The sequence below is a fragment of the Tasmannia lanceolata genome, unplaced genomic scaffold (assembly GCF_043159265.1).
Source record: "Tasmannia lanceolata isolate RefF3 unplaced genomic scaffold, GAP_Taslan_0.1 ptg000016l, whole genome shotgun sequence".
NCBI lineage: Eukaryota > Viridiplantae > Streptophyta > Magnoliopsida > Canellales > Winteraceae > Tasmannia > Tasmannia lanceolata.
This window is the reverse complement of record NW_027518693.1, coordinates 12,443,055-12,459,587: the sequence shown is the minus strand read 5'-3', so window position 1 is coordinate 12,459,587 and position 16,533 is coordinate 12,443,055. Positions and strand designations below refer to the sequence as shown.

Genomic DNA, 16,533 nt, shown 5'->3' with positions numbered 1-16,533 from the left:
GACACACACCCAAAATCTCCATTGAGATATGAATAAAACTGCTAACTTCTCTTTTAGAGATATTCTAGTAGCACTAGCATCTTTCTTAATATCGTGAATAGGGAATTTCAAGAATTCTCAAAATTGGTTATCTGTTGATTTGGAGCACTGATAATTTGCTATTATCATAGTTTTCGCTTTTCAATTCCATTCTGCTCTGTTCCTCACCAGTAGGTAAAATGGAAAAAAATCTTAAACTGAAAGATATGTTCTGGTCTAATCTAGGTGGGACAGGTCTCCAATCTGATCTGATCACCCATTTTTTCAGGCGCATCCGTAGTGGTGCCTAGATGATGAATGGTTGAAATCATCGAATAGGTGGGCCACACTTGAAATTTTGCTCACAAATGTATTTCCCATGGAACACATCCTCACTAAACCAAATAACAGCTCCTTTTCACATGCAAACCCTTATCAACATTGAGGGAGCCCCTTCCCATTTCATCATCACCACGTCGATATTATTATCCAGCAATCTGATAATGTAGCTCTACTTCCATTCTTTGCAGATATTGCTTATTCTATCTTTGTCCAAAAATGAAATGGAACAATTGGATCTCCAAGCGCTAAATCGGTACTAATTTGATTATGTACATCCCAGCTCTAGTAAGATTTGTGTTATTTTAGGTGTCTGTTAGTTATTGATATTTATCTTATTAAATGCTTCTGTACCGAAATGGAGCAAGGAGACATGCAGAACACCATATTGCTTTTCTGTTTCGAAATGGAGTAAGGAGACAAGCAGAACACCATATTATCTGCCCAGTAGGAAATTGCCCCGATGGTAGAAGCAAAACCTTATTCTCAAAACAGTAACAAACCTATGCTAGCCAGATACCTATACGAGCACGAACACTGGAATGGAAAGATGATTCGGCATTTTTCAAGATGGAGAGCATGGATACGAATACAGGTATCTAATGGCATGAGATATTTATTTTCTAAGCAGTAACAAACCTATGATCGCCAGATATGGATACAAATACAATCACGGGCACTGGAACAAAGAGATGACTAGATATTTTCCAAAATGGAGGACACTGATACGAGTACATGCATCCAATGCCATGAAATAAGACACGAGGCATCTATATATAAATACAATGTCATTATCCTTAACAAGATTTTACTTGGATGATCAGATAAATATTAAATTTAAAATAGCATTTAAAGTGTCACATATTCACTGCTGTAATTGCAAATATAGAACATTAACAAACATGATAGTTAATTTGAATCGAAGCACTCATTTGAAACAAGACAATTATTTGAACAATAGAGCTATCCATGTAGTATCTACTGTGTTGTGTCTGACATCGCACATTGACCCTGTACGAGTACCCTGATCACTAGGGCCTGTCAATGTGGACGTGGTTTCCTTGTCAGCAGACCAGACCATTTCAACAATGCACAAAAGATAAGCAAACTAAAAAATATGGTGAGATCCAGTATTCTCTCAGGTGATCTGGTCGTGGAAGGCTCCTTTAGTGGGAGGGCACAGGCTCTAGGTAATGATTTTCAGGTGTTTTCCTGCTTGAAACTGATTGGTGCACCAGATAAGAAAAATGTCTTGATGGGATTTCCATTGTTTAACCCTCGAAACCTCCCAAATAGCTAATACTTTACCAGCGTATCATAATTGAACATGATAATCACGCAGCCACATTGCTGTAATGATAAAAGCGTTGAACATTTAACAATTGCATGTAAACTTCGATAAAAGTGTTGTGACTACACGCACGAGTACAAATACCGAGACCAAGAAGGTGAACATCAGAAGCAGGAAAATGTTCTAACCTAGAATTACTTCTTTTAACCCTCTGTTATCATCATGTTAACAGGTGGGTTGACAGCATTCTCGAAGCCCTGAGGGTTCATGATCAGCTCCATAAGGTCTGGATACAATTTGTCTGAAATGCTTCTCGAAACGAATGTTCTACTGACACTGATGATACCTCGTCTTTTTTTTATATTATGATAAATCCAAACCTTGTCTTTCACTTCTTCCTCCCCTAGGCATTGGTTTGTTGATAAAGAACACAGGTGCAGGACATGGGCAATCTCTGATAATTCAAAGAACTGCAAAGTACCACAGACGCCGCCGGTTCAAGCAAGAACAAGACCAGTTTGAGCAAGAATCATGACCACGCAGCATTCATCTGGGTATAGCAGATTTTCACTTCTGTTCCAGTTTATGTTATGAACGAGGGAGGGCACAATGAAGCAGAGCCAACGAAGCCAACGAATTTTCATTTCTTGTTCCAGTTTCCTTGTCTTTATTACCTTCTCGTACATGCAAATATGCATGTTCATTTGGGATTGAGGGAGAGGCCACTGAACTGAGAATTCTCTTTCTTTGTTGTCAATCAAATCACTTTTTGCAATTCATTCGACTGATTCTCTTTTTTCTTATCAATGAATTGATCTTTTGTATTGACTTTGATGTCTATATACTTGGTTGATTTGGTCCATCAGTAAGGAGTTAGGATAAACATATGAGAAGCCTGGGCCCACCCATGTGATATCACACTACATTGCAGTTGTCCCGTCATTTGATTGATCAGAATCATCCATTTGATATTTAATGCGGGTGCTTAAGAGGGAAGAAGAAGAAATTAGAAAACAAGAACGCAACTAAGAGAAGAAAAAAATGAGAGCAATACCTTTCAAAAAAAAAAAGGAATAAAAAAAGAAAAAGAAAATGGGAGCAATGCTGAACCCAATTGATATATTATTATCAATAACTTAAGTTTTTCAAAACCCAAAATCCCCGTCTACAGATGGTTTCTATCCCTTTAAATGAAAGAGTCCAAGGGAAAATTCATTCAAGCTTCTCCACTAACTAGCTTAGGGACTTACATATCATAAAATGCTTTGGAACTCACACAACTTGACTAGTTTCAGAACCCACTGACACAGTACTAAAATTGTCATAACTTTCTAACCACTTGTCCGATGTAGAGTTCTTATACTCGTTAGAAAGGGCACAAAAATGTCTACAACATCCTAGTTGACCACTTTTTAAGATTCTTCTATCTTGAATTCTAAAAGTTAGGTACAAATCTGGCTGCTACATTATGGCAGGAATGCACTTTGGACACTCCACCCAAGCCACCTAGGTGTGACATGGCTGCCATGTTGGCACTACGTCAATATTCCTCGTTTGGATATGCTCTAGGCCAAATTCAATACAAGGCCAAATAGATCAAGGGACCAGGATTGTCAGATCGTGGTGGGGCCAACAGTAATCGGCCCCCGACGAGCACCCAATCCTTGCCACACAAGCTTTATATCCATCCCATTAATATTCATCTTAGACATTCTCTTCCAAAGTGACCATCAAAGACTTGGTGATCCTTTATTTACCCAGCTCATCGCTTTGTCTTTCTTTTATTAACTATCATTCGATTGTCTGATGTGCTCTAGTTCCTTGGTTGGATCTTGTATTTTGAAAATCCATTCAAATCTTTCTCAATAGTATGTATAATAGCTGAAAATATGAAAGTTGGAAGTCAAAATTGTGCATCCAACTGTTGTGGGAGTCGTCCTCCACAATAAGGTCGTCTAAATCTCTTCTCTTGTGGCCGTTAATCCAATACTTTGAATGATAGCTTCTTTCACTTTTGCCAGCCTAATTAGAGTCTGTCTCCGACTCTAATAGGATTGAAATATGCCCACATTGTTGAACCAGTCTCATCTCTAAGAAGACCTCTAAAGCTAGCCGAGCCAAGGTTGGCCAAGTTGGAATCCTCAAAGTTAATCTTGAACCAATCAGGCTTAGGGGGGGTTGGGGAGAGCTCATTTTGGAGGGGAGTTGAAGAGTTCATTTAGGAGCCAAAATGGCCTCTTGATCCTTACTCGCACAAACCTCCGTCCAATATCATCTGATATCGTCTTAAAGCAAGAGAGAATCCTAGCCCAAGAGATGACGAAGGATAAGATTCTCGAGAATGTGGATGTGGTGCTTTTCACTGTACTCTTGAAATTTGGGCATTTTTCTCTTCTATGAGACCCAAATAGTGCTCAGCACGACGAGCTTCCAAAGAATCATAACCTTCAAGGGCTAGTTCGCAAAGAACTAAGAGTCTAGTAGATCGGATAAATGGGCATGGAGGACCTATAAGTTCAAGATCCAAACCCTTTTGTCTCTTTCAGCCTTCCCTAGGGAATGTAACTGGAATAACCCCATCGATGTAATGATTTTCCAATAGGTGGTGGGTAAGGATGCCAACCCCATCAACTTAAGGTGATTTAAAAAATGGCTACTGATATTTGCACTACCATGTTTTGATAATTACACAAACTCACCTTGTATTTTCTTTTTTAATTAGCTAGTGAGAGCTAACATTAAAAAAAAACAAAGAGCTGGTGAGAGTTTTTTGGGAATTGTAATAGCTTTTGACAGCTGCTTTGGAAGGCAATTTCGTGATTTTTCTTTCACCTTTTTCTCATGCCTGGCGAGTTAGCAAGTAAGCTCATCTTACTAGCGAGTCCATTGAGCCAACTCTGGACGAGTTTGAAGCTGACATGAATAGTTTTTATAGTATGGACATGGTAACCAGAAGAAGAATATAGTCTTATTATCACTTACCTGATGAATGACCCAGATCACCATAAACAATTTCAAAAAACAGAAAAAAAAGAAGATCTTGGAAAATCTGAATGATAAAAGACTATTATTACATTAAAAGCTTTTCGAAAGTCCACCTTGATGCAATCTTTCTCATAGTTGAAGCAATATAAGTATTAGCTGACACGAGAACATTTTCAGGTGATATAACACCGATGAAGCCAAAAAAGCTATGAAGCTTATTTATCTGTTAATGGAAATAAAGGTAGACAGAAGAGCGGAGAGTTGGTTAGCGAGGGATTTCATCGTTTAGGAAGGAGGTGAAGAACTTGAGTGCTCTCTCAGGTTGGTAACTTGGAACCATGTGTCCTGCCCCCCTCACTGTAGCAAATGTCAACCCTTTATATCCAGCCGCATATCCTCCCACCTGCCATCATAAGCTAATATTGTTATAAATGATATCTCTGTTGGAGATTCAATACTCCCTTGTTTAGACAATTGCACTAGTCATCACTTAGTTGTCTTTTCTTCTAAACACCATCTGGACCTCATCAATGGGCACCAAAAAATAAGGTATTTGACAGCTACAGAGGTGTTTACTTGTATAAGATATTAAATATCTATAATACATAGCCAAATGAAACTTTACATTTAGAAAGGGTTTAAATAACCTAGGGGGCAATCAAAGTTTTCCTATCATATGTAGTATAGAATATCAGCAAATGAGATTATTTTTTTTCAAATCATTTTTAGGGGTTATATAGAGGCCCAAAGTTAGTAATACGATATTGATTTCATACTAACATAGTTAAGCGTACACTAACAACACATATAGATATCCTTAGTAATGTGTGTGTGAAAACAACCGGTAACTCCAAGAGCTTAAGCTGTTAGAGTTGGTGTTATTTAATCATCTATACTTTGACACTCCCTCACGTGTGGCTCCTCTTTTTTTGGGTTGGTGATACACGTGGATTTTTAATATCAAGGCATTGTTGGGTTTTGAACTCATGACTTACCATGAGGCAATAGCTCTGATACCATGTGAACTAACCAATTACTCCAAAACTTAAGCTGTTAGAGTTGGTGTTATTTAATCATTTATACTTCGACTATCAAATATATTATTTACCTCATTGTTGTAGTACCATGGACGCCATGCAGTCTCCAAGGGATATCCGAGCTTGTTTATAGAATATCTAGTTGATGTAACTGGAATAACTCCATCGATGTCGCCGCTGTAAGAGTGGTCTTTTTGTTAAGATACAATTTCCGGTTATTATATTAAAAAGTAGATACTAACACATTTTTGTCTAGCATTTCCACATCTTCTTCTTTATCTTTTTCTTGGAAATGACTTTATTTTCTTGGAAAGTTAAAAAAAATAAAACATGGAGATGTAGTTGTTATCAAGAAAAGACAAATAAAAGAGGGTGGAAATATCATTTTACTTATGTGAAGTCAATTTTATACTTGCCTGAACATCCACACGCTTATGCCACTAGCAATGAGTTGCTTGATGGTAGGCAATACGCTCAATGGGCTATCGTTCCAAACAGGTATCACCTGGCTGTATATATTTTTTTGTAACAGAATCAAAATTGAGTTAATTCAGCTTCAAAATGGGTTGCTAACAACTTGGGCCATAGTGACCAAAGTTTACATTCTCCACACCTCAAACCATAGCAAATGTAGGTGTTTATATTATAAAATTATTGTTGGGGTTACACGCAAAAGCAAATAGTCCCACATCGGATAAGTGAAGTAGATGGGGCTGGGTTATAAGGAAATGGGCACCCTCCCTCTAACAGCTAGCTTTTAGGGGGGAGTTCTACCCGGCTAATTCCTAACATATATAAATGAGGAACTGTACACGAGTGCAGAAACAGGGTGGGGGCCCACATTTTTTGGTGGTCCAAAGCATTCACTTGGAAGGCCCTTCCATGGATAGGTTGTGGCCCAAAAATCAGTCCCATTGGATCATCCTAACCCTGCCATTTATGGAGGGGAAAAATTGGCAGAAACATGGACACACAGTGTCTGTCCATTTTTCCCCCACCTTTGATTGGGTTAGGATGATCCAGTGGGGCTGATTTTTGGGCCACACCTTATCCATGGAAGGGCCTTCCAAATGAATGGTCTTGATCCCCACATTTGCAGAAACCCTTCTCTCTCTCTCTCTCTCTCTCTCTCTCTCTCTCTCTCTCTTTATATATATATATATATATATATATATGAGAAAACGGTTTCTACACACGTGTAGATAAGTTATCTACACACTAGCTTAAAATTCAATGGAGGGCATATTGTTTGGGTGATCCAAACCATTCATTTGATTGGCCCTCACATAGATAGGGTGTCCATAAAAAATCAGCTCCATAGGATCATCCCAACCCTACGATTTGTGGAGGTAAAATGGACGTGTATAAAACCTTAACAAATCTATCTATTTTTTGCCTCCACGGTTCGAAGGGTTAGGATGATCCTATGAAGCTGATTTTTTAGGCACACCCTATCTATGTGAGGGACCATCAAATGAATGCTTTGGATCACCCAAACAATGTGGGCCCCCACTGTATTTTAGGCTAGTGTGTAGATAACTTAACTACACTTGTGTGTAGAAACCGTTCTCTCTCTCTCTCTCTCTCTCTCTCTCTATATATATATATATATATATATGAGAGAACGGTTCCTACACATGTGTAGATAAGTTATCTACACACTAGCTTAAAATACAGTGGGGGCCACATTATTTGGGTGATCCAAACCATTCATTTTTAAGGCCCTCACATAGATAGGGTGTCCACAAAAAATAAGATCCATTGGATCATCCTAACCATTCGAACTGTGGAGGCAAAAAATGGACTAATTTGTGAAGGTTTAAAGACATCCATTTTACCTCAACAAATCGTAGGGTTGGGATGATCCTATAGATCTGATTTTTTGTCGACACCCTATCTATGTGAGGGCCTTTAAAATGGATGGCTTGGATCACCCAAACAATGTGGGCCCCTACTTAATTTTAAGCTAGTGTGTAGAGAACTCTCTACACATATGTGTAGGAACCGTTCTCTCTCTCTCTCTCTCTCTCTCTCTATATATATATATATATATATATATATATATATATATATATGAGGAATATGTTCGTGCGCTCAAGCTCTAATAAGGAATGGTGCGCTTGAGTGCACCAATCACATGGGTCCCACAATTTCTGTGAGGATCCAAACCATTCATTTGCAAGGGCTTATCATAGATAGGGTGTGTACCAAAAATGAGCTCCATTGAATCATCCTAACCCCTCCAAAAGTGGAGGGAAAAAATGGGCAGATTTGTGGTCTGTCCATTTTGACCTCCACAAATGGATGGGTTAGGATGATCCTATGGAGCTGATTTTTTGTACACACCCTATCTATGTAAGGCCCTTTCTAGTGAATGCTTTGGATCATCCTAACAATGTGGGCCTCATTGGTTTGAGAGCTCAAGCTCACGAATATGTTCCAACGCTCAAGCTCACAATCCTTTTCCTCTCTCTCTCTCTCTCTCTCTCTCTCTATATATATATATATATATATATGAGAGAACATTTCCTACACACTTGTGTAGGTAAGTTACCTACACACTAGCTTAAAATACAGTGGGGGCCCACATTGTTTGGGTGATCCAAACCATTCATTTGAATGATCCTCACATAGATAGGGTGTCCACAAAAAATCAGATCCATATGATCATCCTAACCATTCAAACTATGGAGGCAAAAAATGGACTAATTTGTGAAGGTTTATACACGTCCATTTTACCTCCACAAATCGTAGGGTTGGGATGATCCTATGGATCTGATTTTTTGTGGACACCCTATCTATGTGAGGACCATTCAAATGAATTGTTTGGATCACCCAAACAATGTGGGCCCCCACTGTATTTTAAGCTAGTGTGTAGGTAACTTACCTACACAAGTGTGTAGGAAATGTTCTCTCTCTCTCTCTCTCTCTCTCTATATATATATATATATATATATATGAGAATAAAGTTGTTGCGCTCGAGCACGGAAACAGGGTGGGGCCTCATTTTGGGTGGGATCCAAAGCATTCATTTGATGGGCCCTTTCATGGGTAGGGTGTCCACCAAAAATCAGCTCCATTGGATGACCTTAGGGTGTCTATTTGTGAGGCAAAAAATGGACAGATTTGTGGACAAACAGTATCTGTACATTTTTGGTAGGCCCCATCCATGATGGGGCCTTCCAAATGAATGGTTAGGATTACCCCCCCTCCCCCCCCCCCCCCCCCCCGCCGCAATGGCCCCCCTATTTCTGAGCACAGCAACTCTCTCTCTCTCTATATATATATATATATATATTATATATAGAAATACTATTTTGTATGCAGATAATTTTTTAGGTTCTATTCCTCTTCTCTTATGTTAGGTCTAAAATTGGTAACAGGTTATGGTAGGGCCGGAAGGGCTGATCTGGCAAGCCGCAGCTGAAAGGCTAATGGAGTCCTGCGCTGCACAAGGGCACAGACAAGAATACAAAGGGTCAGAAGACCAACCCGGAGTGGTGCTCCGGACGGGCGCTTCGACACTCAAGTCAGTATGAGTAGGAGTGCAGAGCAATGTCAGAGCAAAAAACTTAGGGTTTTGATTTCAGATCCCTCACCTTAGCACAAGTGAAGGCTATTTATAGTGGTTCTGAGCCACCTGTCCAGGACAGGTGGTAGCCCCTGTATGGACCAGATCTCATACCTAGGAAGGGCAGGTGGAAGTCCCCGATTGGTCCAGGTGTCATACCTAGCAGGGACAGGTGTTGGCTTTGCAGTGGTCCCTGTGAGGGCCACGTGTCAACAGCCGATTGGTTGCAGATTTTGGACCCCATCATCTTACATTCTCGTTTGAGGCTTGTCACCTAATGGTCTTTGTGTTCTTGTGATTACCCGTCACTGCATCAGAGAGCGATTTCAACAGGGTGACTCTTTTTTTCCACCCTTATATTAGTAGGGCTTTTAATGGACCCAGACGGACCATATCCGAATCCCAACTTAAACGGATAGGACCTAGACACATTACAAGGATCCATGGACACATTTAGGGACCCTACCATACGACCTGAAATTATTGCCGATTGGACCCAGACTATCAACATAAGCCCCGAGACAGTCCTAAATCTGATTTTATTATACTATTTTATTAAAATTCCTTCTAATTTTTATAACTTTATTATTATAGGGTATTTTAGTAAAAATAAGCAATATGCATGTTTTTGAACAATTCCAATTTTTAGTAATTTTTGTTTTCATTCATCTCAATTCTCAAGTCGTCCTCTTCTCTTCCTTCTCTAACCATGGACCCTAAGTCCTTAGCCCATCGTGTTGTCGTTGCTTAGGCTCTTGCTCACAGCTGCCGCCACTTTTGCATATCCCTTCTTATGGGAATTTTAACTTTGTACGCTCGTATGGACACTCCGATTTGAAATGGATCATGACTGAGACATAGGAAGTAGGATATGAAGAAAACTCTGAATCCGATACAATAGATAAAAGATTTGAATGGATCGTGACTAATGACTATGACAGTGGATCCAATCTGAAGTGGATCTGTTGACACCCCTTTATATTAGGAGCATTTTTTTTTAAATATGCCGGTTGTGAGCGAACCGACGGAGAACATGTGCTAGGGCCTATCTGAGATTCTGAGTATATCTGCCCACGACTGTTGGAAAGAACTCTGTTCCATGGCTGACTTTAGAAAAGCAATAGCTCGCGGGCAAAAGGACGTAGATCCTTTCCCTTTCTTTGGCTAGCAAGGGCAGGTTCTCGTGTTATAAACAACCCTCTGGCTTCTAACTCCCCATCTCAAACGTCTGCCATAAATATGACAGCTGCAAATGCCACATCTCTTTTATAGAAGTTTTATGGTCAATCTGACGTGGTTCAACTCTCCTTGGCTAGTTAGGGAGAAGTAAATTCGAAAAGAGTTTCTCAAACATCTTTCGAAACCCCCTCCGAAGGTGAACCATGGCAGACAGTTTGAAAGAAGGAAGGCTCCCGCATTCCTCACCTAAGACGCTCTCAAAGAAACCAATATGCTCCCATCAAACATGCCGATTATGTAACTCAAGATCATTGACCAGTTCAAACTCTTAGGTGGTTTAGTAATCTGTATTTTGTCTATTTTGAGTTTTGGATCTCCCTCTCTCATGCGTTCCGAGTTAGGGATGGTATCATGTTCCTAATGTAACATCTTTATCAATATCTAATAAACTGGTAGGGGTCCCCGCCAAACCCCAACTTGCCTGCCAAAAAAATTATATTGAAGTTGAGTGCAAGGAGGTTTAGGTAGTTGGATTCTAGATAGAACAGGGAGTGAAAAATCTATTATAAAATACTCACCTGCAACCACTCCATGTGTAGTTTAAACCTGTAACATTTGCATGCATAGCCTTTTGCACCTCGGGAAGATTCAGATAAGAGTAGACGTAGTCAGCGGAGCAGGGATCAAAATCACCGAACTGATATTAGCAAATCCATAGAGATTGATTAAATCGTTGAAGGCTTAATTGCTGTACATAGTTACATACTAAGAGAATCTTTACAGGCTTACCGAACTAGTTGATGATGCTTTCATTTGGAAATTTGAGTCATTGCAGAGTGGAGCATAGATGTTGTATCCATAAATGTGTCCCATTTCATTGTAGGCCTTGTCTTGTACGGCGAAGCAAGCACTGGTATCGTTCAAAAAGTTGCATTTTGCAAAGATAGCAGCATGAGTTTCATCTGAGTTCAAGGCATGGGTCCAGTAATAATCGAACGCCCCTGGGTCATTTGTCTCGATGTCGATCAATGCATTACCAATCTGCAAAACAATGACCACTCCTCAATGAATTTTAACATACAAGATTTGAGGTTTAATGATGTGGAGATGTAAGCTTGAGTACCTCTTGACAGTTCTTTTAGTCCTTTCACCATTTAAAAGGAAGCTAATTTGCATAGGTGTCATTTATTTTCCTTGTCTTAAGTTTTTGGTGAGAAAACAAGAGAGAACATGTGGATCCTTTTGGTTTTTTGGAAACCCATTCATTAATTCTCTTGTGGAGTAGATAGAGGAGGGGTAGAAGAAACTTCTTAGAAGGACCTCCTTATCATCAAACTACTAAGCTTGGATTTTGAGAAGAAGATTGTATTTAACCCTTGATCCTTTGTGTATTGGTTCCCTTTTTTCCATTTAAATCTTTTTCACTAAGTCATGTACTCACTTCGTCTCTTTTGTTCTTTCATTGGATATTGTGATTTGTGATAATGAATTATTATAATGAGAAGATTTTCAAAAAAGGAGTTTTGATTTGAAAATTGTTGGAAATTATAAATCAAAATGGATGTGCATGGTTTAATCTTCTAAGTAGTTATTATGTGTAAAAAATATAAGTCTTCTGTGTTTTCTATAATCCTTCATGTCTAGGCTAGAATATCAAAGAGTCAATGGGGGTTTCCTATGTTGTCCTTTGGGATACCTACTCATGGGAACTACAACTAGGTATTTCAGCTTTTTTAGGAGTGTCTCGAGTTATGAAGTCATTTGTGTAGGGATTGGAAGCTTAGAGAGAAGCTCCTAGGTAAAGGTTCGAGGGAGAACAAGTGTAGAAATCTATTGAAGTTGTTTTTTTAAATATGGGTTTTGCTAACGAGTGCCCCAGGGCACTCGTTAAGGTGCATTGGGAAAGAGATTTTACACATTTTTTTATAATGAAATCTCAAAAAAGGTGCAAAAGTATGAAAGTATGTGTAAAATGATTGGAAAATCTCTTTCCCAATGCACCTTAACGGGTGCCCTTGGGGCACTTGTTAGCAAAACCCTTTAAATATATATAAAATCTTTTTATTTTGGTGTTACATTTGTATTTTGGTGGAGCTCTACACGGGCCCTTAGACAGTGTATCTCGCAAGCTCCCTTTCCTTGCTCATATGATCACAACACTGCATAATCGATCCAGCCAATTGAGGCCGACAAAAATAAACTCGATGGCTGAAAATAACAAAGATATCCTTACAAAAGGGTTAAATTTTCAAACAAACGCCATTATCACAACAGCCGTCATGGGCGGAGAGGGGAGACGTTTCTCTCCACACCCAGCCATGACGGCATCGGATGAGAGCTTTGCCGGCGAAAGGTCCATTGGCCCCAAGAAAGCCGATAAAAAATATAACGTATATGTTGGTTCGGTTTTCATTGGTTGGTGGACCACCTTTCGCCGAAAGGACTCTACCCTAATATTTTAAAGGTGAGATGGACAGACTTCCGTCGCCACTGGTCTCATCCAGATGTCTCGATCGGTAGCCATTTTTCTGGAAATTTACCAAAGTAGTGTATTTTTATCATTTTTCATTCCCCTTTGTTCCCATCAAGGAATAGATGAATTAAATTTAAAAAAAAAATTCAAGAACGAAATCTTATTAGAATTGTCTATATCTGATTCATCCCCATCCTGGAATAGATGAAATAAATAAAAAAAATGGTTTTTTGTTCAAGAATGAAATCTTATTGAAACTGTCATATCCGGTTCATCATTTCTAAATGTATCACACTGGATCTAACGTAATAGGATAAATCGATACAGTATTTTGTAAATACATAATTATCTTGAATGTATCAACTATTTCTTTACTTTTTTCCTTGTTGTTTCCTTATGTTTTCTGTTTCTATAAGCTTCTTAATTCAATCCTTATTGTGCATAAAAAACAACAACAACAACAACAACAAGAATCATGCATTCATAGAGACTTACAGCAATGCCTTTGAGGTTGATGAATGTCGGGCCAGCTCTGTTGTTGAGGAGGATCACGTTGGCTAGCTGGGGCACGTAATGGCCGGCATAGCTCTCTCCAGTTATAAAGAAATCGTGGTTCTTGTATTGAGGGAATCTCTCAAACCAGTTAAGAAGAAATATATAGGCATCATTGGCACTTCTCGCATCTCCACTGAAATTGTAATCTGAAGACGTGTTCGAATACGAGAACCCAACTCCGGCCGGTGACTCCAAGAAGATCACATTTGCCACTACCATGGACAAAGTAATAGTTGTAACAATGAACTTCCTTTCTCAAGAAGATTGAGGCTCTTTGTTATATATGGATTAAGGTGTCATTGATTGGTAATTAATTAAATATAGTATTATGAAGGTTAAGTTTACTCACCATTGTTCCAGGCGTAGTCATTTCTATACAGTGTCTTGCCGTCGCTGGCTACTCTGAATGGTCCGAGTTCCGTCATTGCTCCATATCCTAAGGAGGAGCATCCAGGTCCTACAATGATGTGGATGAAGATGATGGTGAAGATTATAATTTGGTTGATTGTTCAAGTCATCAAAGCCTTAATGACATCCTTAATTGTTAGAATAAGATGAGATCTCCCATAATCTGAATGTTGGATCATTGGGGTGTTAGATTTGGCAACTATGTAGCTAGGATAGATTATCTTTTCTGTATGATTATCTTTATAATCTTCTCATGCTTATTTAAAAGTGATTTACATAAGCACTAGTTGTAGGTAATGCAATCATTGAAGATTTAGTAAAATCTCCATTATTTCATACTATGACATGTCCGAGACTCCAAGTTTATTCATGGACCATTTAAGAAGATTATTAATTTATAATACATTATTTTTTCATAATAGTAGAATATGCACTCCTACATTATCTTCAGAAATTATATTATGGTATGATCAAATTTAGAGGATCGATCCCCTTAAATTTTCTACTATAGCCATAATATTATGACAATTTTGATGATGAAATTAAACAGTGACTATGATGATTCCAAAGAGTGACACACATATTGCTAACTACTATGATATGACACACATATGCCCAAATTAACTCAGGCCCATATGAATTATAATTGTGGTTATCATGTTTCTTTACCTCCATTGAGCCATAACACTAAAGGTAATGTGCTAGAGTTTTGAGGGGCCTCAACTAAATAATAGAAGAGTGCTCTTCCAGTTTTAGGATCCACAGTAACATATCCAGAATACTGATCAAAGTCCACTACCTCGGGTTGGCCCGGCAGAGTACCGATTTTATCGGCTACCATCAACCCGTCTTGTGTGCCCACATCCACGGGCGAAAAAGCTTTAGCAGCATCTGAGCCGTCTGATGAATCAATGTGGTGCGCGTTTGATGATCTTAGTGATTTTATCAAATTGTGTAGATTGGTGGCCTGGTTGGTGGCATCAATGGTGGTGGGGAAAGCCAAGAGGAAGCAAGAGAGAACATAAGTAAAACATGTAAGCTTCATCCTTACTTTGATGCCGAGGATTGGAAGTGGGGGTGAAAGGTTTATATAGGTCAAGTTAAGGGGTGGCAAGGCGAGCATTTCAACGTGTTGGGTTTGTTTTGGAGTGGGGTTGGACCACAATTCCTCTTCCAAACAATACAACATGTATTGTCGATGGCAATACAATATGCATTGCCGGTGCATTTTGGTTTGAAATGAACCAGGGCGGCTCTTTTGTTGCATTGCATGCCTCGAGCACTCAGTTTCTTTCTTTTGTTTTTGGGGAGTGATAAATCGACTCCCAAATATCTTAAATCGACTCCCCATGTGTCTTTCTCTCTCCTCTGGGTTAGAGATATACACATGGGAGTCGATTTAAAATATTTGGGAGTCGATTTATCACTGTCCTTGTTTTTTGGTCCAAACCATGGAGCTTTTGTTTGCAAGGGTATTTTTGTCCCATTAAAAATAATGATTAAAAGGACAAAGTTAGAGTGGTATATGCTAATTATTTTGAAGGATATGCCAATTATTTAAGGGTACCAGAGATAATACCTTGTAAATTTAGGGTTGTGGCTGATTTTTTTTTCTTTTAGAAATGATATGTTAATGGGCTAAAATGGTTATAATGTCAGATTTTATGTTTTTCTTCTCAGGTGTTGAGAAAATCTGCTGAGTAACTCTGATCTGATCTTATACAAATTAACGTAAAGTAGAAAATGAAACAAGCCATAGGATGAACACCGAGATTTATGTGGTTTGGCCAAGCCTACATCCTAGACCCGGCAAACGGTAACCTGCGTGGGTACGGGTACGACCCGCACGGGTACGGACCCGGCAGGTACGGGTAAAAAATACCCGCGATTCTACGGGTATAGTGACCGAGGCATGTGTAGCATGAGGGCCAGTGGCCACCGGCCCCTCCAACTATTTAGAAAATCCTTATTTATATATGCACTGTTTCCTCATAAAAATTTTACCTGGAAAAGTTATTTCTTTTACATTAAAATACAAGGAAAATACTTTTTTGCCTAAAAAAATTGAAAATGTACATAATTCACCCCTTATCTTTACCCCCTTTTTTAATCTGCATCTTTCTTATAATTTTTTGGGCATTGATAAATCGACTCCCAAGTCCCAAATATCAGAGGAGAGAGATAGACACATGGGGGGTCGATTTAGATATTTGGGAGTTAATTTATCACTCCCCTAATTTGTTCTGCTATTTGTTTATTTTTTCTGCTATTTCATTGAAACATGGGAGAAACTTTCTTCATAGATTCCATTTGGGATTTTCATTGCCCACATTTTCCTCTTCTTTCTCTGTAGTGTGCAACTTCTTTCTTTGTAGTCTCTGCCTCGCTTGAGTTTACATGTTTAAGGTTTAATAGGGTTAGGGCTTAATAGGGTATCTCGTTCTTGATTTTAGGATTTAATAGGGTTAGGGTTTAGGTTATCTCAGATTAGGATTTTTATTTTTTATTTTATTTTTCTGATTAGTGATTAGGGTTTTTTTTTTTTTCGAAGATTAGGGTTTATTTATTTTTGGATGATTTTAGGATTTTACTTAGATTGGTTTTTACACTGATTAATTTGGGTGTTCTCTTATATTAGTATATACAATCTACATGTTTATTTAGAGCTCAATCATAG

The 16,533-nt window shown here is 38.7% G+C and overlaps 1 protein-coding gene across 1 annotated transcript; it reads right to left on the bottom strand.

Moving 5' to 3' along the window:
• Nucleotides 1-4,898: 4,898 nt before the first annotated feature.
• LOC143847900 (serine carboxypeptidase 1-like) lies at nucleotides 4,899-14,901 on the bottom strand. The gene is made up of 8 exons (XM_077356687.1): nucleotides 14,526-14,901; nucleotides 13,798-13,905; nucleotides 13,389-13,660; nucleotides 11,210-11,461; nucleotides 10,999-11,117; nucleotides 6,087-6,179; nucleotides 5,742-5,847; nucleotides 4,899-5,036 (listed from the first exon to the last, which is right to left on the bottom strand). Exons 1-8 carry the CDS (start codon nucleotides 14,899-14,901, stop codon nucleotides 4,899-4,901), a joined length of 1,464 nt encoding a protein of 487 aa, XP_077212802.1.
• Between the last annotated feature and the right edge of the window lie 1,632 nt (nucleotides 14,902-16,533).

What these genes read in the sequence shown, in the direction of transcription:
- LOC143847900 (XM_077356687.1), bottom strand. Translation starts at nt 14,901, where the DNA reads ATGAAGCTTACATGTTTTACTTATGTTCTCTCTTGCTTCCTCTTGGCT. An exon ending in TCAACCTCAAAGGCATTGCT is followed by an intron (nt 11,462 to 13,388) that starts GTAAGTCTCTAT and finishes ATTGTTTTGCAG; the next exon opens with ATTGGTAATGCATTGATCGA. An exon ending in ATAAGCGTGTGGATGTTCAG is followed by an intron (nt 5,848 to 6,086) that starts GCAAGTATAAAA and finishes CCACTCTTACAG; the next exon opens with CGGCGACATCGATGGAGTTA.